We start from the raw sequence: 26,541 nt of genomic DNA, 5'->3' as shown, positions 1-26,541 counted from the left end.
ACAGCACTAATATATATATATATATATATATATATATATATATATATATATGTATATGTATATATGTATATATATGTATGTATTCTAAAGTTTTATCAAAAGTGAGAGTAAGGACAATTATAGTGTTACACAAGATTTCTATTTCAAATAAATGCTGATATTTTTACATTTTCTATTCATCAAAAATCCTGAAAGAAATGTATCACAAAAAAGTTTCCACAAAAATATTAAGCAGCATAACTGTTTTCAGCATTAATAATAATAAGACTAATTATTAATAAGTGGGTACCAGTAATAATTGAGCATCAAATCAGCATATTAGAATGATTTCTGAAGGATCATGTGACACTGAAGACTGGAGTAATGATGCTGAAAATTCAGCTTTGCCAACACAGGAATAAATTACATTTTTAAATATATTAAAATAGAAAACAGTTATTTTATATTGTAATAATATTTCAACTATATTTTTTAACACATAAATGCAGCCTTGGTGAGCATGATATATATACTACTGACCCCAAACTTTTGAACGGTACATACATGAAATAATGTACACTTTTTTTTTGAAAGTTGAAAACAAAAAGTGTGGGTTGTTTAGAAAGGCAACATGATACATTCTGAATTTATGCTGCTGATTTATGTGGTTTCATTCATATATATGTTGCTGTATGAGTGAATGTCCATTTGAGTCCTTGACTTATTGATGTACTATTTGGCTAATAACTAAACTGCTTTCAGCAAAATATTACTAGCTTGCAGTCATGTCACTGCTGACCTCTCTATACTGCTAGACTGTCCAATGGACCTGTCAATCATACAGACCTTTGATGGACAGGTTTAGATATGAGCACTTATATCACGCCAGACGTCATTAAAACGAAACCTTACCCTGATTTATTTTAGTGTATGTAACCATCTAGGGAATTGAAAAAACTGGCCCTTTGTCATAAAGTTAATGTATCAGCTTTTATTTTCATATTTTCAGTAACAAGTTTCATTTTGATTTGACTCTACCTCTTAAATTTCCCCTTTCCCTTCAAGCACACAGAGGAGTGAAAGGAGTCATTTTTGACTTTAGAAGTTGAAATAAAATGTCTGTAGGAACTGAGTACTGTCTATGGCAGTTAAGTCTGCTGCAAGAACACCAATGAAAGTATTTCAAGAGGTTGGGTTGCTCAATAATCATGAAATTGTACGTGAAAATGACTGTGCGGATCAATAAGGTTTTCAAAGTGATCTTGCTTTAAAAGCAGCAGTTACATCCATGTAATGTAGGGTCCATTTCTGTAATGACACATCATTTTGGAAAATACAGCACTTTTGGTTCAGTTCTTATAAAGTCACAAATGTAGCTGTGACACAATGTTTCTGTGTTTTTTCTTTATGGGATCTCCATATGGATGATGCAGAATTTGAATTTATTTATTTGCATGACCTTCTACTCACTTGTGCTTTCTGTTAGAATTTCAGCTTTGATTTACGACCATAATTCTCATCCTATGAACTGTTAACTTTACACACATCTAATGGCTTCCAGGTCATATCTGTGTCTTGCTGAACGGGGCATGCCTTTCCTAAGTGCTCTGAGAGAGTGCTTTCTGGAAGAAATCCAAAACATGGATTGAGGGATTTAGATGGTACAGGGTGAAATGCAATGGATTTATCTTGCTCATGGAGTTCATGTGGGATATAGCCTTTGGTGAGCTGTGATACAGGCCAGATTTGATTGGGAAAAGACCTGCATGTATTAGATTGAGGGTGGGCTGACTTGAAGATCATGTGATGGGAAAAAAATGATAACTGATAACTAACTGACTGGGAATGTTGAGTTGGATTTTAGGGGAGACAGAGACATATATAACGAACGTGTTGATGGAACAATTTATGAACCAGAGAGAAGAACAAAGGACATGCACGGACCCAGTGGACACAAAAATCCTCATTAATTTATAGCAAACAGATTGAGGCTTTCTGGACCAATTAAAGGAAACATTTGTTTCCTTAGCACCGATTTCCCAGAAATGCTCCATGTTTATTGCCCAGAAAGAGTGTTTAAAAGACAGTTGATGATTTTAGCTAGAATTGTTTTATCAGGGTTCCTACAGTACACACTAGAGTTTGTGCTGCATTAGTGGTCGCTGCGATTATGCTGATTTCAACAGAACTATGTGAAAGTTATGCAACCGTAAGTTAGATTGGATTGCTTTTGGAAAGCCAGTTCATTGTATTCACTTCTTTTAATGCCCTCAGAATGAATCATGCACAGTTTTGTCCATCAAAGCTTAATATATTGTGTAGTCTCCCCTCTTTTTTTCCATTTGTAGGCCAACCAGATGTAACCCTAAAAATTACTTTAGCCACACTTGAATCTATTTGCAGTATATAGCAAAATATCAAACATTTTAGCATTTATTTTATAGAAATAAAGTGTAAAACCACCTATCAAGCAAAATATTGAATACATTTTTTTTAGGTTTCAAATAATAAAACAGTAGTTTTAAAGACATTTCAGCCCTTTCTGGGTGTTCACCTGTGTGAACTTACAGAGAAATGACTTCATACGTCCATAAAAAAATTCACCTTGGGAGCAGTTGGTAAAGAGTAATTGAAAATGGTTCAGAAAAGTGAGGTTAGTTCTGAGAAAAGCTCTAGAAGCATTTGTTTAGTCACATTCAGACATTTTTAAGTGGTTTAATTTGTTCAAATGAATCAATTTGGGACCACTGTGTGTAGAAATATCAATTTATGGTTACTTTCCTAATAGTAGCGATGCTTTGTGTAATCAAGCCTGAAGATTAAATCTCACTCCCGGTATTCCAGCAGGAGTAAAATACTTTCCTTGAAACTTAATTTGTCCAGTGGTAGTATCAGATTATAGATTCAAAAGAATCTACCAGGTCTTGTGTTATGGTCTAATCAAGAAGCAATTCATTTTTATAGGAGCATGGAAAGGAAAACTAGCGTTACGAAACTTGGCAGCACACAGATCCAGGAACATATCATAAATTTATTTTGGGTGGAGCTTGTAGTGTCCTAACACAATTTGAACTTTTTACCCAGGAGCTTTACAGCAAACATACAGTCATTAATCTTCTCAACTGTTCAGAGTGGTTTCTTTGCTCATATCTCAGACTTCACTTTCAGGCTTTAGTCAAACACACTGTCAATAGTGCATTATAGTGACCTCATGATCACACCTCATATAAATGTTCAGAAAGTAAAGTTTACCAAGCCAAAAGCTGTTCAGTGTCACTTTACATGCTTGCAAGCAAAGGTAAACACACCTTAAAAGAAAGTTCCACGTTCCGAAATTTGTGTCCTGTTGATTACCACAAAAAAAATAAATAAAAATAATAATAAAATAAATAATAATAATAATTATGGGCTACAGTGAGTTACTTTCAATAGAAGTGAATGGGGCCAATCTGATTTATTTTAGTTTTATTATTTATTTATATAATATTTTGAATTAACTTTTATTTTTATATTTTCAGTTTTAGTCATTTTATTATATTTTCTATTTTCAGTTTCTCATTTTATTATGTGCTTTTTTTATTTTAATTTTTGTATATTTCAATATAGTTATAGTTTTTATATAGTTATATTATATATATGTAATATTTTATATTTCTATATTTAAAATTAATTTTTATTTCAGTTTTTAATTTACATTTGTATTTTAATTATAGTAGTTTTTAATTAGTCATTTTAGTTCTTTAGCTTAAAGTTTACTTCTGTTAGTAGCCAATGCAACATTTTTTATTTTCTTTCTTTGAATTTGTTCTTTGAAAGTTTTTCATCCAATATTTGATTTTATTTCAGCTTTATTTTTTTATTTGTTTGGTAAAGTTGTATCCAATTGTGCAATTTCATCATGACAGCACAAGACTAAACCTTAAAACCCCAAACCGAGCTTTACGGCTCAAAGAATGCACAATTTTTAACAAAAGAATTAAAATCAGCTTCACATTTCTGCTTTTAAACCCTCCAAAAATTGGCCCCATTCACTTCTGTTGTAAGTACCTCAATGTAACCTCCTTTTTTTAACAAAACAAGGGAGGAAACTAAATTATTTTTTGGGGTGTTCCACAAATGCTGTTGATTGAGCTTAACTTGTATTGAACCCAGAATACTCCTTTAATTACCCACATTCTTGCTAATTCTCACAGCAGTTCCACTTTTAGATCTGCTGTCATAATACGTCAAGCAGCTTGCGTTTGAAAGAGAAAGACACACCTACACACACCCACCTTCATTGGAGAAAGCCGCTGTAATAACACTTTGCTCAAAGAGCTTTATCAAAAGCCCAGTCTGATTCATGTTTATACAAGTCATGCTACTATCAACACTTGTTCAAGGACCAAATCTTTACCAGAACCAGAACCCCCATCCTCTCCCTTCAGGCTGCATGCTTCGAGGCAGAAGACCTCTTCAAAGGCAAGCTCTGAAATAACAAAAGAGTGGGTTGATTAGCTCCCATGTTCAGTCCATCTTCATACATGGCACTGACAGTCCTCATTGTCTTGTTTTTCGGGATGATGAAAGCATTCTTCTGACAATCCCTCACTGAAAACAAATCCAGACTCTAGCAGCAGTAGCTTATCTGTCTCTGTGCTTGAGATTACATGTTTTTAATGCACTTGTATTTTGATGAGGAGATTGTCAGCTTTTTTCATGCAAAAACATACTGAATAACAGTGCTTTTGTCAAGGATTTGAATAAAAAAAAATTGAGTCATCGGAGGATTTTGTGGTCTGTGGATGCTATTATGAGATGAGTATAGGAGCAGTTTGTGCTTTCTTTTATCTTCAGTGTATTTGACTATAATCTGCTTATTAGTTAACACACTATAAAGTAGTTAATATTTTATGAATTCCTGTTGCAGGATGTGTGAATGTCCTCACTCTTCACATAGTCTAAATATAGATTTTTTGCTCTCGGAAGTAAACATCATCAGCTACACATAATGCTGGCACAGTGATAATGAGGTTTTCAAGTTGTCTGCCACAACTTGCCAAATGCATATCAAACGTTCCAAAATTCCAATGTTTTGCATTGATGTGTTTTCTGTCTTGCTTCCCACAGAGCCAATTTAATTGGATGTGGGGCTGGTTTTTAACTTCAGAAATAAAAAAAGCTTCTCTGTTCATTTTAACATGTTTAAAGGTCTTGGTAAACAGATGAAAACTGCATTGATGCAATATTAGTTTTAAGTTTAATTATTTGTAGAGACTTTTATTCAGAACAGACTGTCAATTAATTGATGAAGCTATGTATGGTAAAAAGAAAAAAGAAAAAACACCTGATTCCTTATCCATATGTAAATTCCATTGTAAGAAATGCTACTCATTAGAGGCTTTTGTGGTTAGTTGCTAGCTGGTTTCGTGACATTTCATTACACGCATTCTGTTCTAATTAATGTACAGTAGATTTATATCAATCCCTGTATACTGTTGTATTTCACTCTCCATAAGTGGAGCCTGTTGTGTTCTCTAGAGGTTTATGCCTACCTTCTTTAATGACCTTACATACCCCAAGGATGACAAGGTTCCTACAAATGAGAGTAACGTTTTCAGGGGTGAGGAAGTTGATGTTTTATTCATGACTCATCTCTCTAATTGTGAGGCAGATCGTACTCTGGGAATTTGTTAGAGAAAAATACAACCAGTGACTAAATGTTCATTAAAATTTAATTCAATTTAATTGTATTTTATTTGTAGAATGAGACATCTGCATGACATTTCAATATTTTGTTAAGTCAGAGGCAAATTTATAATCCTTGCCTCTTAATACTGGGAATATTTTGGGAGGTGCTGTTTTTTTAAATTCCATTCCTTTCTATTCATCTTCTGTTGTGACATCAACCCTCAAAAAACCTGGCCTCAAGTGTATGGCAGAAAGGTCATGAATTTGATAAGCGTGACATGGACATTACATGTAGCACAGAAAAGTGCGAGGAGGATCTAAAGGGTCATTATGGGAATGTCATAATGTGTCCAGTGAGTAAAAGGATTTCCCAGCTGGTATTTCAGGCAGCGATAAGACAGACAGGACTACATCTGTTATTTTTCCTCCTCCACTTTGCAGAGAATGATTACCTGATGATGCGCTTGTCTACCCTTTACTTCACAAAAACAGGCTGGGAAAGAAATCAGCCCCATTCAGTTTGAAGTCCTCCAGGCCTGAGAGGATTCTCAAGCCAATGAGCGTTCAGCGCAGTAATCAGTTGCTGAAATCTGCTGTCACAAATTGCAAGGAAAACTGTTCCAAAAAATGTCAGATAATTCTGTTTATTTAGTGTTGCAATATGCAAAAAAAAAAAAAGAAGACAAAACTAAAACATTCCAAGTTTTCCAGTGAATGTAGATATAAGAAATTTCCTGTTGATTAATTCATTGGCTGCTTGCGATCCATGAAGTGCTCAAGCTTTGCTTGTATTGCAGTAATCGCCAGCCTCATCTTTGGCTGTGTGTTTTAAGTGTGTCTGAGTAGCAGTGATTAATGGAGGAATGAGACTGTGATCGAATTTTGCGTTTTAACACAACTGTTTTGACCTATGTATTCACTGTCCTTTTGCCCTTTTCCAGGAAACATATCGAAGAGCTGTACTGCCAATGGCTGGACAGAAATAAACCCAGTTGTCATTGCATATAACTGTGGCTATGACCCCAATATCACAGAGGATGGAAACGTGGTGCGTACGTTTGCATTTTTGCTTTGTTTTGATTTGCACCCAATGCATTCTAATCAATAACAGCATATATTTCCCACAGGTACGAAATAAGCAATCAGTCAAATAAGGATAAGACACTTAGAGCCAGATTTACTAACAGCTTGCGCCAGCGCAAACCCTCTTTTGGTATTTAATAACTACTGTCAGAATTTACTAAAGACAGTGAAAAATTTGAGATGTGAGGTTGCAAATATGCATTTGTGGGAGTTTCCGTTTCAGACGCAAAATTTACAGAAGGAGGGTATTAATAAATTATGTGACATGATTTATAATGGTGTGCACTAGTCAGTTTACTGGTCGCCATTATTTAACGCCCAAAAAAGCATGTCTTAACCCATTCTGCACTTGACTGCGATAGTTGCTCATTTACACTGCTTTTGGTAGACTGCATAAGTCATTATGGAAATTATTATCTGGCTGCATCTGTGTTCTTTTAATTTGCACTTTCCACTCACATCGGCACTATTATGGTATTGCAGTTTTAGGCTTATTTGCTCTGTTTAGTTAATCTGGCTCTTAACCTCAGTTTGCTGAATTAATTTAAGCAATATCACATGAGCAAGAGCATGCTGTTGTTCCATAATAACAGCCTTGCTGATATTCAGACTAAAATTTAAAATTGAGTCACTTACAATTTAGACACAATATTAACTTATTATTAACTTAGCTGTTACAAAGCAGAAGCTGCTCTAATCGGTTGAGTAAATGATTCAATGACTCACCCATAAAGACTGGCTGCATCCGAAATGGCATACTTTCTGAGTAGGTCTTTCTTTTGAATATTTAGTTACTTGGCCGTTGTTTAAAAAAAGTATGTTCTAAATAGTATCAATGTGTGCAATATCCAGATGTACTACTAGTAATCTAAACATACTACATTTGTCATGTTGTCATTAATAACGCGACATACCAGTATCAGTTGCGTCACTTGAATTCCATAGACAAATCCTCTCCTGTCGACTCATGAGATAGTAAATTGTCTATCAGACTCTTTAGAATCTTGTTGGAAATAGTAGGTCACCTGGGCACTTTTTTTTTTATAAATAGTGTGAATTCGGACATAGGCATAATTGGATGCAGCCAGTCACTTGTTTAGTTTCTGGATGAATCCGTGCTTTAAACAAATCAGTTGAATGAATCAATAATAGTCTCTTTTCACCACCTACTGGTGTATTCAAGTTACCAGCAGAAACAGTAAGTGAAAATCCAAACCACTAATTCACAGACTGATGCAATGACATGCAATCACAAGCGGAGTGATTCAGTTTTAATGGTAAGTGGCTGCAAATTAAACATAAGTAAACTATTCAAAACAAATCAAGACTGACCTTGTTGTTCTGATTTCAGTTCTACATATTGATCATTAGCGTGTTGCTGAGTTTAGTTAAGCCAAGTTCACACTACATGACTTTAAACGTTGGCAAATCGTTGTGCTGTTCAGAATACAGACTTGCTGTCTGTCTTGAAGTCGTTGTGTTGTTCACACTACGTGACACTACGTAAATGATCCGCAACAGGTCACACACTACACGAGCTGACAACAACTCTGTGTCACCCAACGACTCTACACGGTCCCCAAACCATGTTTTGTCATGAAAACACACGCAAGAAGTTGAATGGGAATGATGCGAATCAACAAGGATGTTGGGAAGAAATTAGTGCTGCAAGCTGTTTGATTGATGATCTGTTCTGAAAGATTTTGCTTCTTTTCTTGTGTTCAAACTTTTCTTAAAGGGGTCATAGGATGCTTCATGCACTTTTACAAGTTGTTTGAACTGAAATGTGTGTTGGCAGTGTGTGTACACAACCACCCTATAATGATAAAAATCCACCCGGTGTTTTTTCCTTTCTAAAAAGGTAATTTTACACTACCATTGAGAAATTTTAACCAAACTATGTTACAGACTTTTCATTAAGACCCTAAAGAGTCATATCAACTTGGAAAACAGGCATCATATGACCCCTTTAAAGTCATGCTGCTGCTGCTCTTTTTCTTCCGGTGACCTCAACCCATGCCTTGCTCTCTTGTTGGCTGTAGCTCGTCGCGACACCTGACACCACGTGATGTCGAATCAGCCGACCGGTTCAGATATTTGGCATGCTAGATATTTGTTTGGTGTCGACAAGGCATCAGCGAGCCTCTTTGATGCATCGAGTAGTTCACACATAAAGATTGCCGAGCGCTGATCACCCTCCGATTTTCCGATCACAGTCCAACCAGTCAGCGAGCTTGTTGACTTGCAAATCGGCCTTAAAATCCTGGAGTGTGAACTTGGCTTTAGTGTCACGTGTTGTCTGATTTGGTTACGTTTTTTTTTTCTGTTCTCGTTTGCCTGTGTTACCTGTGCCTATTTGTCTCCCTGGTTTCTAATTTAGTTCTACACACCTGTTTCAGTTCTGGTAATCATTCCCAGTGTATTTAAAACCTCAGGTTCCTCTGCTAGTCTCACTTATGTTTGCGTTGGATGTGTAGCAGCCTTGGTTATGTCTCCTGGATAATTAAAGTGTCTTCCCGAAGCTACTCTGAGTCGTGAGTGTTGATATAAAAGTTACAGTAAGCACTTTTTTCCTCGTAGGGTGAATTCCTGGGCTCTGTGAGAATTGGATACACTATTGGTCACACTGTGTCTCTTATATCCCTCATCATCGCCATCATCATTTTGTGCTTTTTCAGGTAAATCCTCCATACAGCTCAAAACATACAGCTGACTTCTGTTATACCCAGGTAAAAAAGAAATACACTTAAGATGTATCGATGCACTTATTATATTTTATTATACTGTTCTAAGTGCATAATAAATGTGTTATTTTGGAACAACTTTAAGTATTTTAAGTGTTCTTTAAGATATGCTTAAGATGAACTTTAAGCTAATTGCTTTACATTTTAATATTTAGTTGTGTTAAAATGGAACAACTTAACAAGTATCAAATATATTTAGTGTAATTTTATTATACTTCTTTACATTATTAAAAATACACTTTTATACTTCTTGAAGTAAAGTTAGAATATATTTTAAGCCTCACTTTAATATTCTTCAAGAAAATCTTCAGTAGCATATCAGCTCATTAGTAATGCATTAGTAGTGCACTATTAGTGAAGTAATAATTTTCAGCATTCTAAAATGGTATGTTAAAAAGTACAAAAATCATTCAATTAAAATGACACATGCACTTTCAAATTTTTAAAACTTGATATCTTGTGTACATTACAACAATATATTCCTTGAGTACATTTAAAAAGTACAGCAGCATATATAAACTCTTGACCAAAATAATTATAATAAATGAAAATAAAGAATGCTATAACAGAACTACTTCATTCAATTTGTAGAAAATGTATTCCTTGAGTACATTTAAAAAGTACAGCAGCATATATAAACTCTTGACCAAAATAATTATAATAAATGAAAATAAAGATCAGTGAAATGCTATAACAGAACTACTTCATTCAATTTGTAGAAAATTTCTGTTATACCTGTATTACTGGAAAGTACACTATGAATATTCCATCACAGAATAAAAATGAATCACAATGCAATTTTCTGCACACACAAAGAAGTTACTGGAAAAAAAGAACAAAGCACAGAAGTGAATGAAGTGCATTTTTATTAAATCTGCAAATGGTTCAAGTGGAGGATCACTTTTCTTTGATTACGACTTGTTGCATTTCCTGCATCTGAGGGCTTGCAATTCAGACACCGTGGTATTTGAAAAATTCTTCATCACAGGGTCTGTTAAAGGAAAATTCTGTGGTTTTAATGGTGTTTTTGAATATTATATGTATTATAATTTGCATCAATATGCACTAGAATTTCTTTGACCGTTCTCAGTTTACCTTTAAAAGCTTGGACTAAATCCTCATCAAACTTGACATAAGCGTCTGTTTTTATCCTTTTGTCTGTTGTCACCATACAATACTGTTACATTGAACATAAGGTTAGAAGAGGCCTAACATCTCTACAACTGAAGTGTTGAATCCAAAGTTAGCATGACACTCAGACCAGACTCCCAACCAGGACCGTCCTTAGCTGACGAGGGGCCCGGTGTGAGGTAGGGAGTGGGGCCCCCCTCGGTCCGTTCGCCGCGGGGCCCGATGCGACCGCACCAGTTGCACCCCCCTAAGGGCGGCCCTGGTACCAACAGTCACTTTATTAGGAAATATGTCAGCCAGAATTTAACCTTTGAAATTCATTGTTATGAGATGAAAACAGTTACCACTCTCTTCTTTGCTCATCTCTCCAATCTGATTTGAAATTGTCTTCTATTGCAACAGCAGCTGATCTGAAAACGACAAAAAAAACAAACATACAAAAACAAACGGCAGACAAATGCTGATTAGTGATTTGTTTTCTTTTTATCAGTGACAGTACAATGTACCTGGTTGGTAATATAATACACTAAAATGATACGATGTTGAAATGCTTGTGGAAAGTACAGTTAATAGCCTATTACAATTAATGCATCATGTTATGTCTTTAAAAGTGAAACTAAAATGTATTTGAATTGTATTACAAAATGCCTAGTATTCTTTTACGAGTACAAACAAGTAAAACCAAACAACATATTGATTTTATGTATGCTTATTAATGAGGCATATTTGACTAAATTTATAATACATTATAAGTTGGTACAATGTAAGAATGCATTTGCATATTTTATAGACTTAGCTATAATGTATTTATGTGGGAGTGAATTAATATGCTTTATAAAATATATTCAAATATTTAAAAAAAAATTCAAGACATCTTCCTTTTGAAAAGTAGGCTGAAGCACATTTTCACTACGTTCTTATACAAAGCAAACATAAAATACTCTTTAAGTAAGAGTAAAGTAGTAGACTAAAATGTCACATACTTATAGTATACTTAAAAAAAAATATTAAAATGCAGTTCAATAAATTTTGAATGCACTTCAAGTAAGCATGTTAGGAGTACAATTGTACTATAAATGTACTATATGAATTTCAAGTATATTTTTAATACATTTAAGAAAGTAGTTCTTTTTCACCTGGGTTGGACAGGACCTTCTCACATGAAAAACAAATCTCAAATAACTCCCAATTGATAGTTTTGTTGTCCTCAGTGAATGACCACATTTTATGTGATTGATTCAACTGTGATCTAGCAGCTAATCGATGTTCTGCTAAATCATACTGGTGTCAAGGCAGATGACCTTGTTCGAAATGCCCTGTTTTATAGCACATTTAACAATACAGTGCATTGCGAAAGTGCACCGATTCAGACGTTTGATAGTGTTATACACCGTTTCCATTATTGCACAACCCTAAACAAAATGGCTTAGTAGTTTGTAACCTCTAACATGCAGCTTTGCAGTGCACAATTTTCTCAGTAGTAAATTAACCACAGTGGATGTTCCCCTCAGTGACCTCAGAGGTCAAGCCAGATCTCAAGTGTATTGAAAAGCTTCCTCTGTTAGCTTGCATCACACTTAATTAAACAGGACACAGTTCTTGAGAGTCTCACAGTTCTTGAGTTATATTTAAGTTTTCGTACACACAGTATATGAGTTTCCTGTGCCTCTTTGAAAGGCAGAAGACAAGCACAGTAGACAGAATGAGTGGCTCTCCTCTCAACATGAACAGAACATATGAATGAACAACACTGTGTATGCACACTTTCTTGAGCGTTCACGTGTCGTGCATGTGATTATAATGCATTGTCTATATACAGTATATGCAGAGCCTTTTACGTAGCTTTCAGCACATGGTTTATTGTGTTTCTGCGTATCATTTATTATGCTAAAACAACTCACTGTGTCTCTTTCTCTCTTTGCTTCTAAGAAAACTCCACTGCACAAGGAACTACATCCATATTCACCTGTTCATGTCCTTTATATTGAAGGCTGTGGCTGTAATTATGAAGGATGTAGTCCTGTATGAGGTGGAGGAACCTGATGATTGCCACTTTGGATCTGTAAGTGTTTTTTAAATAAGGGATAATGTACAGTCAGTGGCTATAATTGTGATAATGACTGGCTGACTGCACATTATATATATATATGTGAATGTGTAGTATGAGTGTAATCTGAATGTAGTACATGTAAATTTGTTGTCATTGTCATGTGATATTTACATCTCATCTCCCATGGCCTCATGGGATAGTAAAGTGTTCATTGTACACGCACTTCAGAATCTGGGTGGAAGTGGTCGGTAAGTCAGGAATTTTATCCTATACTGTTTTATGAATACTATGAATTCAAACATACTACTCTTTCACATACAGTTTATCACCTACTTGTAGAAAATTAGGCAAATTTGGAAACAACGACTGACTCTTTTAAGTCTTATGTAATTCGCAGTGATTAATGACAGTAGGTGCTAAAAAGTTTTTGTTGGCATGATTTGCTTGATTCGATTCTGTGGTGGAGATTTCTTTGCAGAATCATGAGTAATATAGTTTTTGCTAGAAATTCTGCAGTTATATATATATATATATATATATATATATTTTAATTAAGTAATACAGTATAATGTGGGCTGATTGCTTAAAAGAAAGCATATCAACAGCTCACTGTAGGTCTGTCTTAAACAGTGTTTAGTTATTGTTAAAAATCAATTCCCCTATAAATAAAATGAATGTGATTTTTACTCCAAACTTAACTGTTGAAAACACAACCACTGACATCTGCCATTGATTAATCAGAATGAAGTGTCCCAGACAGACTTGTATTAAAATGTAGGATTCCAGTTATATTTACAATTATATTTCCTGGTACCCTGTGAAACATATTAACAGGCCATTTTACCTGAACTATCCTTTAAAAATGACTTGGTTTAACCTAATGTAGTCAGGTTGATTCAGCGACAAATATTTTTGACTAGAATAAAACTACATAAAGCACATTCTTTACATTATACCTGATAAAAGTATTTTTACACTGTATTTTGGTTGCATTCTACTTTATTACTACTTAGCTGAATGTAACCACATCAGGTGAATGCAATTGATTTTTTTCCCCTCACAAGAAACAAACAGCACCATCTCCGCAATTGATACACTGTCGTTAGTAAATTGCTCTAATGTTTTGTCATAAGGTTTGCTCTTTAAATGGTGTTTGGCAAAGTGCTCTTTAATCTCATTTTGTGGCCAGGTGTAGCAGTGTTTGAGCAGTCCTTCAAGATCTTTGAAGAGTTTGTAAATGACCTCCCTCATCCGGATATGGCCAGCGTTGTATTTACCCAACATCATGGTCATGTTTGGCTTGTTTAGTGCCATTTTCATGGTTCTTAAAACCATATGCAGTGTTCAAGTTTTAACAATTGTAAAGTGAGGACATTTCGTTAATTAAAGTGAGTCTATTTGGCTAATAAAAAGCTTTGACGGCCTGTGTGTGTAAAGGTTTATAAATGTGTTCTCTGTGTGTTTTCCTGTATAAACACTCTTCATCTGGATCTGAGTGTTTTGGGCCGTCTGGACGCAGCTGTCGGCCAACGGAATATGTCACATGTGTCACAACAGGGTGCTCAAATACTCATGATGACACGGTATCCCCTCTGTAAACACCCTTGCAAGGTCACAAAAACATGTTTGACATTTAAACGGCCCGTAGATTATTCAGGCTCAGATGTTGTCGTTAATTAAAATGGATTTACTATTTATTAGTGATTGTTTCTTTGAAATCCTCCAAAGATTGTTTAGGGCTGTGTGATTATTGCAATAATTGAAACACTTTTAGGTGATAATTACATGTAGGACATTTCTGAACAGTCAACGCACTACAGGAGTGTCAAACATTAACAGACCAGCATACAGCGGTTCTTTATATGTGTTTACACTCTTTTTAATGCCCCTCTTTGGAAGTATTGCACAATGTTTTCTAGTGCCTAGCGCATGCAACACACAAGCGCAAAGGCATTCCCTTTGTTTAAGTACACTGTAAACATGCAAGACCACATTTCCTGTTATAATATACACAAGTGCATAATAGCTCTAAACAAAATCCTCTCTGCATTTTACAGGTGGGCTGCAAGGCTGCCGTGGTTTTCTTCCAGTATGGCGTCATGGCCAGTTTCTTCTGGTTACTGGTGGAGGGTCTGTATCTGCACGCTCTCCTGGCTGTATCCTTCTTCTCTGAGAGGAAGTACTTCTGGTGGTACATTCTCATTGGCTGGGGTGCGTATGTGCCTCATAAGTCTTCATGGCAGGAGAGAAATGCCTGTCAAATGTGAATGACAAATTGATCACTAAAGTCAATAGGACCTTGTGCATGTACACACTCGAGATTTAACCATTAACCTTTCCATTGACGTCATTGTATCGTGTTGGCAAACGATTCACATGTCACTTTTCTTTAAATTTAGGATAAGTAGGCTCAGATCTGTATCTCAGTGTCAGTTAAGGTTTGAGGCTAATTGGCAATCCATTTGTTTTATTGAACTCCTAATGGTCATGTAGGCCAATTATATAAGGAATCCCTGGAAACATGCCTTCTGACAGAGACTCTAAAATGTCAACATGTCAAAGCTGTATGTATTCAAATATTGATCTTCATAGTCAATATGTGTGTTTGTGTTCCAGGAGTTCCAGGTGTCTTCATAACAGTCTGGAGCATCACAAAAGCTTATTTACATGATATTGGGTGAGTAAATGTAACTTATTCGCAGATACTTTGCAATGTTTTTATATACACACTCATGGGAGCCATAAAATTGCCCTTCTGCTTGTTGTAGTCACTGTTACCTAAGAGTAGCAATTAAAAAAGAGTAAAGTATATAACTATTTTTATGAGTTTATGAGCTCAGTTGAATTTCTGTCTTCTACACACCGTTTTCCAATAGCTACAGTATAGCTGACACTGTAAATTTCACTCAAGGCTGTTTCTTTGATGATAAATGACATGCCTTCATGGAGGTCAGTAGTCTATATTTAGAGCAGAGCTCATAGGAGGAGACAGTTGAAAATAATTTATGTGGATATTTTCATTTTCATTGCCACGTTTTTCTTATTTATTTCTTTGTTTGTTTTTGCATCCAATATTCATGTGGACTGTTCAAACAGTGAGAGTCCACTTTTTCAGAAGCCTTGGCTCCCAGTCATTTTCTACAAAGGGATTTTAAACAATTATTTAACAAAGAGTTCAAGACATGAACTAAATCAATCAGCTCTGAAAAGAGTCACAACAGCAGTTGCTGGGTTTTTCTGCATAGGAACAGTGACTGATTTGCAGATCACTCTTCAGGATTCTTTCCCAGACATTTGACTATTAAGTAGTCCACACAAACAAACGAAAGTTGAAATAATTTGTGATTATTTATATTATTTACCATTACATAACCACCTTTGAGTTCAAAGTAGATCTGTCTCAAACGCTTCATACATTATTGCTTAAAAATATTTTTTTATGCAGAAAAAGGTTGGGAATTGTACTTACGGAACCCAGATGTTTTACTCCATTACTGTAGTTTCATTCTATTATTTTCTTTTGATAGATGTTGGGATTTTATTGACGATGATCTGTGGTGGATTATAAAATCCCCTACATTGGTAACAATACTGGTGAGTGACCGTACAGCAGCATCAAATTCTCACAAATATGACAGGAGGTGCATGAATTACTTTAAAACAGTGCCTAATCTGTGGATGCTGCTTTTCTAGATGAACTTTATTCTCTTCATTTGTATCATCCGGATACTTCGTCAGAAAATCAGCTGCCGGGATATTGGGAGAAATGAATCACACCAGTACTCGTGAGTTTTTGTGTTGGACCACAGACATTGCTGTCTTACATGCACAATATACAGTGTGTGAAAATAATCACCCCCCTTTAAAATAATCACTTTTTATTGCTTTGCAGCCTGAAATGAAGACGGACACAGTTTTTGTTTTATCCGGCTGTATTTACTCAGTGCAGCTTATAACATCCAAGTGAAAGATATAACACCAATATGTCAGAAAAAAAAACAAAAACGTATAAACTCAATCAGGTGTAGCTAATCACCTTCTCAATGGCACACAAGGTCATTTGAACTTTCAACTGCGATCAGCTGTGGTCATATCTCAGCTTGAAAATAGCTTTCCTGGAGCATTTCAGTCCTTGGTAGTGCAACTGAAACAAACAACCAGCTATGGGTGTCAAGACACTGTCAAAAGATCTCCGGGATAAAGTTGTGGACAGGCACAACTTGTATGGGACAGTTGCAAGAAAAAAGTCACTCCTCAAGAAAGGCCACATGCAGTCACGACTGAGCTTTGACAAAATGCTCTTGAAGATTCTGAGGCAGATGAAACTAAAAATGTATTATTTCTCCTCCACACCAAACATGTCTGGCAGAAATCCAATACAGCTCAGCATCCAAATAACAGCATTCCTACAGTAAAGCATGGAGCTGGTAATATCCTGTTATGGGGGTGTTTCTCTGCAGCAGAGACTGAAGCACTTGTCAAGATAGAAGGAAAAATGGATGGGGCAAAATACCGTCAAATTCTTGAGGAAAATCTGCTGCCCTCTGCCAGAAAGTTGTCAATGGGAAGAAGGTTTACCTTCCAACATGACAATGACCCAAAGCACACAGCAAAACTGAGCACACAGTGGTTGAAGGAGAAAAAGGTGAATGTCCCTGCATGGCCTAGTCAGAGCCCAGACTTAAAACCCACTGAAAATCTGAGGAATGACTTGAAGACTGCGGTCCACAAACGCTCACCATCAAATTTAACCGAACTTGAGCAGTTCTGCAAAGAAGAGTGGGCAAATATTGCAAAGTCTAGATGTGCAAAGTTAGTAGAGACAACAGACTAAAGGCTGTAATTAAAGCAAAACGTGGTTCAACAAAATACTGACACAAGGGGGTGATCCTTTTTCCAACTCGGTGATTCTGTTTTTTTTCTGACATGTTGGTTTTATATCTTTCACTTGGAAGTTATAAGTTGCGCTGAGTAAATACAGCTAGATAACACAAAAACTGTGTCTGTCTTCATTTCAGACTGCAAAGCAACAAAATGTGATTATTTTAAAGGGGGTGATTCTTTTCTATACCCACTGTAAATACAAACGTATTCCAACATATGCCATTTCTTTTGGTCTACAGGAGACTGGCAAAATCAACTCTACTTTTGATTCCCTTGTTCGGGATAAACTACATAATCTTTGCCTTTATGCCTCATCACATTGAGTCTTATGTGCGTCTGGTATTTGACTTGATCCTGGGGTCTTTTCAGGTAGGCAGCAGGGGACCGAAACATGTTTTTACCCACAGTTGTATTCTTCTATAAGCGTTGCTTATCTAGTTTGGATTCCCTAAATGCCAATGGAATACTAAGATTGGCCACAGCAACAGACTCACCTTGGGATCTGCCAGCATGCCTCAACCCCAGACATGCCCAGTGATATTTATTCCCTCCATGTTTGTTATGCAGCCAGATGAAAAGGTTGAATGAGGATATACAAAAATGGCCTTAGTTCACCCAAAAATTAAAATTCTGTCATTTACTCATCCCCATGTTGATCCAAAAGTTTCTTTCATCTGTTGAGCACAAAAGAAGATATTTTGAAGAATGTTGGTAACCAAACAGTTGACTTTCATAGTACTGAAAAAAATAAAGACATTCTTCAAAAAAATCTTCTTTTCTGTGCAACAGAAGAAGGAAACAGGTTTGGAAAAACATGAGGGTGTGTAAATGATGACAGAATTTTCATTTTTTTCCTACTACCCCTTTAAATTCTTTAAAGACTTACCATCCGATCCATCTTTCTCTAAAGTCAAATGAGATTAAATTTAAACATAACCATTGTTTTTGTAGACTTCATTTCATTCATGTTTGATTATTTTATATTTAATTATTATCATTTGTTTTAAAATGTGTTTGAACTGAGTTTATCATTTTTTTACATAAAGCTGTTAATTATTTAACTGTGATTGTGACTATAAATCTGCCCTGCGGCAGCTCAAATTGATTGTCCTCTTTATTTTTCTTCAGGGATTTTGTGTTGCTGTCCTGTACTGTTTTCTAAATGGAGAGGTAATAGTATCAGAATTTAATGTTTTTATATCAGAGAGAGAATTGTATTTGCCAGTCAACACATGACTGACTTTGTTTCTCATGATCTTAACCTTATCTAACAAAAATTAAATTTGAGAAAAATAGAGATATTTTACTGACCTCATACACACACTCTCCAGGTTCAGTCTGAGATCAAACGAAAGTGGAGGCGGTGGCACATGCAGAGATTTCTGGGAGCTGACACTAAGTACCAGCAGCCCTCGATGGCAAGCAACGGCCTCAACTTCAGCTCGCAAATCACCATGATGACAAAATGCAGCCCCTCCACACGGCGTGCTTCTGCCTGTCAAGATGACTTCTCCACCGTCTGAGTGCTGAGTGATGCTCCCTCTATGACGAGTCACAGAAACCAACGAGTCTGTGCTCTACCCGCACAGAAAGGCTGTCACCCGGACCACTCCCATCATCTGCAGGTTGCTGCTCCGCCATCATTCCTGTAGGAACTGTGCATCTCACCACTCAGTAGGAATGTGAGGGAAACCGTGCAGCTCAAGGCTCATAGTGATGGTTTGGCATATGATGTATCTTCGTAGCCATTCTTTCACACACATCGATCAGGAGAGAAATATGCAAGTAAAAATGGACTCGTTGACATTTGATTGTGTTTCATCAAACTACTGACTCTGAAAAGCAAGTGACGCTGGCTTTATAAGGATGCGATCAGAGCTCATTTTGTTGCTGAGAAGACTCGTTTGAATCATGGTCCACATCCATTGCCCCATTTTTGTGCACAACAACTCAGACGTTAATCTTCAGCATTAGAGTTGGTATCTGTCTGTTGTGTTTTTCTGTTTTCTGTGCCCTCATTATGCTGCTCAAGATTTCTCAGACTCTTAATAATGTGTAAAGCTGAATGGTGACCTTTTGGGTCTCTGGTGACCAGGTTTTATTTTTATCTTCTTCCTTATTCCTGGAAAAAAGTAATGTGATTTAGACTGTCTGACATTCTGCTACAATCCTGATTTTGCATCCTCCTATTCGTGTCATGTGCTTGTGTGTCTGTGTACATGTGCACAAACACAAACGTCTCTCATCGAGAGCCATAAAAACATGCTTACTTGGGCAGCGGAAGCATAGTGCGTCATGCTGTATGTTTTTTAATAAGGGTTTATAGTGTAATTTTATAGTTCTATGTGAAAATTGACATGGGTTGTGTAACTGTGCACTTGTCGCATAAAAACAATTGCAAAAGATGCATTTTTATGAGATTGGTCTTTCTAAAGATTTTGAATCCAAAATCTTTTTAGCTGTCAAAAGTACATGCGTAGTGTTAGTCGTAGTTGCTAGCATGAAAATGCTCTTGCATGTTTGCATGCACAGTTCTTGTACCTCAGTGTGAATAAAATGTACATTTAAGAGAAAATGTGTGTTATTGCTGTATTTTGAAAGTGTATTGTGGATATTGTCATAGAAAGTATACATATCATTTTTATTAGATCTTAGTATCCCTTTTCTATTTATATAAAAGTATTTTTATGCTGGTCAGAGAAAATTTTGATTGTCTATTAAATTATGTATTCTTTTTATTCTACATTTAACAGATCATCCCCATCACCAGTGTGCAATTAAATTTTTGGTTTTAACAGGTAATTGCCTTCTAAGTTCCATCCATCCATCTTGATTCTGTGTGAAAACTGAACAGATTGTATTAATTCTGGCATTAATTCAGCCACAATAGCAACTGTTTTGTTTTCATATATTGTGGATTTCTCATGAAGTTTAAAAAACAAAAAAACACAACACATCATTGTTAGGATGACAATCATATATTGTGCAAGAATGATGGAGTGAGAGAAACCAGACAGTGAAAGGTGAAGGAGATCTCATTTTGATTTACCTCCCATCTAAAACACATCTGTCACACCAGACAGATTAGTCAAACTCAGCATGGTCAAGCGTGGTTTAAAGTTACAGCGAGATCTTCAATACATAAACAAAATGATGTTTATAGATGCGAGCAGATGAGCCAACAGGAGGCAGTGACTCCTGAGGATTTCACTGAAATGAATTAAATGACTCCCATGGGAGGAGGGCTGGAAGCTAAGCCTAGATTAACACCATGTTAATTAGGACAATATAAATATTAATTATATAAGCATGCAACCCCTTCTTATGTCCAAAAGCCTCATCTGGTTCACAAATGGAAATTATGTTCAAAGACTGTATGGTATATTATAATTAAATTCCCATAACTCATTATTACCACCATAAACATCTTTGTTTGAGAGGCTTATTATTAGATGCCCTTTACTGACAAGTTTTTATAGACTCTGTGATTTATATTTATTTGTGACATATAGCTTAGTCAACATCACTGTAAGTTTTACAACCTTCCTCTTACAACATGTTGTTGAGGACTTTTCTGATGTCCAACGGTTCTAATCTTTTGACAGAGTTTAACACTAAATGTGTTACAGCAGAGCCAGTGTTATAATCCATTACTTTTTTGTCAGCACACACTGTGCATGATAACAACACCAAAGACAAAGAGAATGACTGCAAAACTAACTGTTAAATTACATATAAAAACCTTGACAACAGAACGCAGAATGAATGTATTGCACAAATAAGATAAAAACATTTTAGGATTATTTGCATGTCTATGGGGCATTTATTTTTTATTTATTTTTTTGTATGTTACAGAACTACCGTCTCATATAGAGGTTAAGACAACATGAGTTCAGTCTGTAGATATTTTATAGGACGAATGAATTATCAGTGAGTCCCATGGGACTTATTGTGTGGGGCATTTACAAAATAATAATAATAATAATAAATATATAATAAAATGTTTAATCCTATTACAGTCAAAAGTGACATCAATTAAATACAGAATTCATAAGGGTTAACATAAACATAAATAATGCACTCAGCTGAGATACATTTCAAATCCAGTCCCTTTGTTACATAGTACAGCTCTGCACTGTTTACTGTCAGAGCAGATTTTGATGTTTCAAATATAGGAAAATGTTTCATGCTCAGTGTTTTCGAGCTGATTATAATTTCTTCCCCATCAAACCCTAAAAACATTACATTAACCAAAACATACACTCAGTAAACTGACCTCTGCAGAACTAATGTCAGCTGCACTACACTACAGAACTAAACCCATACTAAACTCTACTAGATAGGCCTAAAATTATACTAAATAGCCTAAACTGGTTAGCTGGTTTTAGCTGATCATCCAGCCTGGTCATAGTTGGTCAGTAGGCTGGTTTTAGAGGGGTTTCTACCACTTCTTTAGCTGGTCAGGCTGGGAGACCAGCTAAAATACTTCCAGCTTAAACCAGCTAAGACCAGCCAACCAGCTTAGACCAGCAGGGACTTGTGGACCAAGTCTTGGATAAAGTCAGACACTAATAAACACTTTTGCTTTTTGGTATGACAAACCAGATTTGAATGTTCTGGAGGGACCTGCCAACAGTTGCACTGACAGCAAACAACGAAACATCTCAGGCACAGCTGTGAGTGAAACGATGCCATAGATAAAAGTGTCCAGCGAAAAGCTGTGTTCTAGCGACACCGCGTGGCCGCAGTGTGGCGCTGTCTGCGGTGAACCGGTTCACTCCGCTCCGCTGTGGACTCGCTGACCCCGCTGCCATGGGCTCCGAGTGCGCAGCGGGCGCCAGGTGCTCAAGGAGACCGTTTGAATACATCCAAAAATGTGTTCTTCCTAAGCGATTATACTGCCATTTGTCACCATAATTTCGCTTCGAAAGCTGCGGATTATGGTTTTCCCTCGTTTAATCACGTCCCTGTCGCTTTAATGCTCCAGACAAAACGACCCATATGATTTTCGACCTCCAATCATCATCATCACTCCCCCGGCCGAGAGTGCGAGCCCTTCTGCATGCGGACATGGCGAAAAAGGACAGATATCTAAAATGTCTAGAAGAGCGCAGAGCGGATATAAATGACAGCTAATTTCATGAAAACGAAGCATTGGAATGCTAAGGAGGGGAGACGGTACTCCTTCGAGGCAGAGAGCACTGAATCACCATGGTAGTAAGACCCTTCTCTGACTCCTTTTGTTACCTGCATGTCTCTGAACGTTTACTCGATCGGCCTGTAGAATCTGACGGACATCAGTCACATCTGAAAGATGATGTGCATGTCATGCAGATGTGCTGATATCGTGCAGCTTCCACATCTGTCGAGAGCTTCAACAACTTTTTGCTACCTTTTGATAAGATGCTGATGTAATTCATGTTATTATTGAATCATCTGTTCAATTTTCAATATAAACCTTAACTAAAACTACACTTAGAAAAAACGTGCAAAAATTGTACGTTTAGGCGTACAACTGTTTGCCACTGGGGCAGTACCCTTAAAGGAACACCTTTGTACCTTTTTTTTACCCCTAAAGCGTGCATATTAGTACCTTAGAGTAGTAATATGTACCGTCCCTAAAGGTAGTAAAATGTACTTTTATGGTACTATTATGAACCCTTTAGTGGTACAGAAGGAACGAAGGTGTCCGTTTAAGGGCACTGCCCCAGTTACAAGCTGTTGTACCCCCTAAAGGTACAATTTTTTTGCACATTTTTTCTGAGTGTACCTGACTCAATTCATGACTTTGGAGAATACTGTAACTTAAATGAGAATTGTTGTCTGTTTGTAATAACTTAGTATATATATATAGTAGAACTAGGACATATAATAATATAATTAAACAAAATTAAAAAAAATCAAATTTGACATTATAAAAGAAATAAAAGAGCTTAAAGGAACACCTTTGTACCTTTTTTTTACCCCTAAAGCGTGCATATTAGTACCTTAGAGTAGTAATATGTACCGTCCCTAAAGGTAGTAAAATGTACTTTTATGGTACTATTATGAACCCTTTAGTGGTACAGAAGGAACGAAGGTGTCCGTTTAAGGGCACTGCCCCAGTTACAAGCTGTTGTACCCCCTAAAGGTACAATTTTTTTGCACATTTTTTCTGAGTGTACCTGACTCAATTCATGACTTTGGAGAATACTGTAACTTAAATGAGAATTGTTGTCTGTTTGTAATAACTTAGTATATATATATAGTAGAACTAGGACATATAATAATATAATTAAACAAAATTAAAAAAATCAAATTTGACATTATAAAAGAAATAAAAGAGAATGTTTTATTTAATACATCTATTTTAAAAATAAATATATAATAATAAATAGAAAATATATTATTTCAGATATCTTCACTGTTTGCTTGTCTGTATAATTGGATGACTGTTTTATGATATCTGGAACGTCTGTGTACCGTTTAGATACTCTGTACATAGCATATAAAATATTGTAATATAATATATAAATTTCCTTGTGTGGGACCGTCTTTATAAAATATAATATAAAAGCAGCTATACATTTAGAGAGAAATATCAAGCTTGACATTTTAAAGAAAATATGTTTATATAGATAGATAGATAGATACAGTACATACATACATTCTTATGTGTTTTGATAATATAATTTTTCAGATATGTTCACTGGTTACCTGTGCATAATTGGATTATTATATTATGACAGCTGGAAAACCTTTATATAATTTAGAGGTGACTTTGTATATAACATATAATATTATATATTAAGATGTCATTAATATAATATAATATATTTTCTTTGTGAGGGACCATCTGTATAAAACATACAAAGGCAGCTTCACAGTCAAAATATCAAGCTTGGCATTTTAAAGAAAACATGTAACAAAAAGTGTATAAGTCATCTTTATATAATATAATATAATATAATATAATATAATATAATATAATATAATATAATTATGTTGTGTAGAAATAGTTTTATAATATTAGAACTAGAATTTAAAAATTATAATTTGCTTGACAGTTACCTTTTAAATGACAATTAACACCAGCCTGTTGTTTGATTGCAATGTAAATCAATATCTAATATTTAAATGATGAAGTTGATGTGCATCTCAATTCAATCTGATGTTCTGTTGTAGCTCATAGTGGAGAAAACTTCTGAGCATCCATCTGCAGAGTTCTCCCTCGTTGAGGATGTGGCCCTTCACTGCACCTTTTTAATGGACAGGTTGAACAAGCAGCGTCTGTTTCAGCCAGATCTATGTGACGTAGACATTGTCCTCCTGCACCACCAGACTTCTTTCCAGGCCCATAAGGGTGTCCTAGCAGCCTACAGCCCCTTCTTCCACTCACTGTTTGCATCGAGTAAGGAGCTGCGGCGCGTGGAACTCTCTCTGGAGACCCTCAAGCCTCAAGGCCTGCAGCAGATCCTCAACTTCATCTACACCTCCAAGCTGCTGGTCTCCAGCTGCAATGCCCAAGATGTGCTCAAGGCTGCCACAGTGCTCCAGATGAGTAACATCGCCACTTCCTGCAATGAACTCATTACTAGAGGCTCGCTGGAAATCAGTCCCTCTGTGGACCAAACCAAACAGGAAGTCAGCGCTCAGAGCTGGAGCAACAGCAACTCGGTGAACTCCAACTTTCACATGGAGATCAAGCAAGAGAAGGACCCGACCTGTGCCAGGATCCATGGAGGGAAAAGTGAAGCAAACCCATGTGCTGTTCAGGTTGGCGATGGGCGTCCAGTGCAAGTAGGTGCTTGTAAAGTAGAGGGGAAGGAAACTGAAAACCTGAAGGACCCTGAAGATCTTGATTCATTTAATAGAGAGCAAATTATTGTAGAGCTGAACCTGAACAACCAAACACTTAATGTGTCCAAAGGTTTAGAGGGAAACACGGCAGTTCAGTCGCCCTCAGGACAACAGCTTTCTGGCAAAGGAAGGAGGAGTAATGAGAATGTTGAGGAATCAAGAGACAATGTGGCTTTGGAGGAGGAGGAAGATGAATGTGAGCAAAGTGAAGATGATGATGTGAGACTTGAAGGCACCAGTGAAGAGGAAGGTGAATACACATTACCTGCATTCATGTCTGAAAGACCAGTACGACAAACCCGGGCCTCCACTGATGCTGTCACGATGGTCTCCAAGAGAAAATGTGTGAGAGGGAGGCAAGAGACAGCTCATGGAGGAAACGGCGAGGAGCATCTGGACCAGGATAGCTTAGAGTTTCAGAGCTTCACCTGTGTGTGGTGCCCCAAGACATTCAACAACCGCTGGTACCTGGAGAAACACATGAACGTGACACATAACCTCATGCATATCTGTGACAAGTGTGGCAAACGCTTCCTAATGGAAAGCGAGCTACTGCTGCATCAGCAGACCGACTGTGAGAAGAGCATACAGGTAGGCTCAAAACTTAATGATATTATAAATTAAGAATGTCATATTTGTATAAAAATATGTTTTTATACTCAAAATGACATTTGAAAACCATTTTTTTAATATGAAGTTGCGTACACTCTTTCTGTAAATGGTATAAATGATTTTCAAAACCATATGAAACCAACATGAATACAGAAAATACATATTTCTGAACTTCAGCTAGATTTTAAAAACATTTTTGGTAACACTTCACAATAAGGTTGCATTTGTTGACATTAGTTAAACACATTAGTTAACACAATGAAAAATACTTCTAAAGCCTTTATTAATCTTAGTGATTCCAGCATTTACTAATGCATTAATAAAATGAAAAGTTGTATCTATAACACTTTAGTTTAGGGACCAATTTTCACTCTTAACTAGTTGCTTATTAGCATGCCTATTACTAACATATTGGCTGTTTATTAGTACTTTTTAGGGTTGTGCCGATAGAGGATAGTATCGTGTATTGATGATAGTCAGAGATATCGCCTTTAACGATAGCCAGACGATGATGATTATTATTATTATTATTATTATTATTATTATTAT

General features: G+C 36.2%; 2 protein-coding genes across 3 annotated transcripts in view; both read left to right on the top strand.

Annotated features, from left to right (window-relative positions):
• The window catches only part of LOC107689398 (vasoactive intestinal polypeptide receptor-like), a 30,625-nt gene extending 10,459 nt beyond the window's left edge, over nt 1-20,166 (top strand). For both annotated transcript variants that reach the window (XM_016487366.1, XM_016487365.1), the window contains exons 4-13: nt 6,591-6,697; nt 9,313-9,410; nt 12,537-12,669; nt 14,715-14,868; nt 15,274-15,334; nt 16,185-16,251; nt 16,351-16,442; nt 17,781-17,910; nt 18,670-18,711; nt 18,873-20,166. In XM_016487366.1, the coding sequence (XP_016342852.1) occupies nt 6,591-6,697; nt 9,313-9,410; nt 12,537-12,669; nt 14,715-14,868; nt 15,274-15,334; nt 16,185-16,251; nt 16,351-16,442; nt 17,781-17,910; nt 18,670-18,711; nt 18,873-19,064 (1,076 nt within the window). In that variant the 3' untranslated portion in view covers nt 19,065-20,166. The remainder of the gene's footprint in view (nt 1-6,590; nt 6,698-9,312; nt 9,411-12,536; nt 12,670-14,714; nt 14,869-15,273; nt 15,335-16,184; nt 16,252-16,350; nt 16,443-17,780; nt 17,911-18,669; nt 18,712-18,872) is intronic.
• A 2,193-nt stretch (nt 20,167-22,359) lies between these two features.
• The window catches only part of LOC107689427 (zinc finger and BTB domain-containing protein 47-like), a 22,913-nt gene continuing 18,731 nt past the window's right edge, over nt 22,360-26,541 (top strand). Inside the window, exons 1-2 of the mRNA XM_016487400.1 lie at nt 22,360-22,755; nt 24,706-25,971. Coding sequence (XP_016342886.1) covers nt 22,753-22,755; nt 24,706-25,971 — 1,269 coding nt within the window. The 5' untranslated portion in view covers nt 22,360-22,752. The remainder of the gene's footprint in view (nt 22,756-24,705; nt 25,972-26,541) is intronic.

Source organism: Sinocyclocheilus anshuiensis, unplaced genomic scaffold (genome assembly GCF_001515605.1).
Source record: "Sinocyclocheilus anshuiensis isolate Anshui unplaced genomic scaffold, SAMN03320099.WGS_v1.1 scaffold1291, whole genome shotgun sequence".
NCBI classification, from domain to species: domain Eukaryota; kingdom Metazoa; phylum Chordata; class Actinopteri; order Cypriniformes; family Cyprinidae; genus Sinocyclocheilus; species Sinocyclocheilus anshuiensis.
Note: the sequence above shows the minus strand (reverse complement) of the source record. Positions and strands in the feature narration are given on the sequence as shown.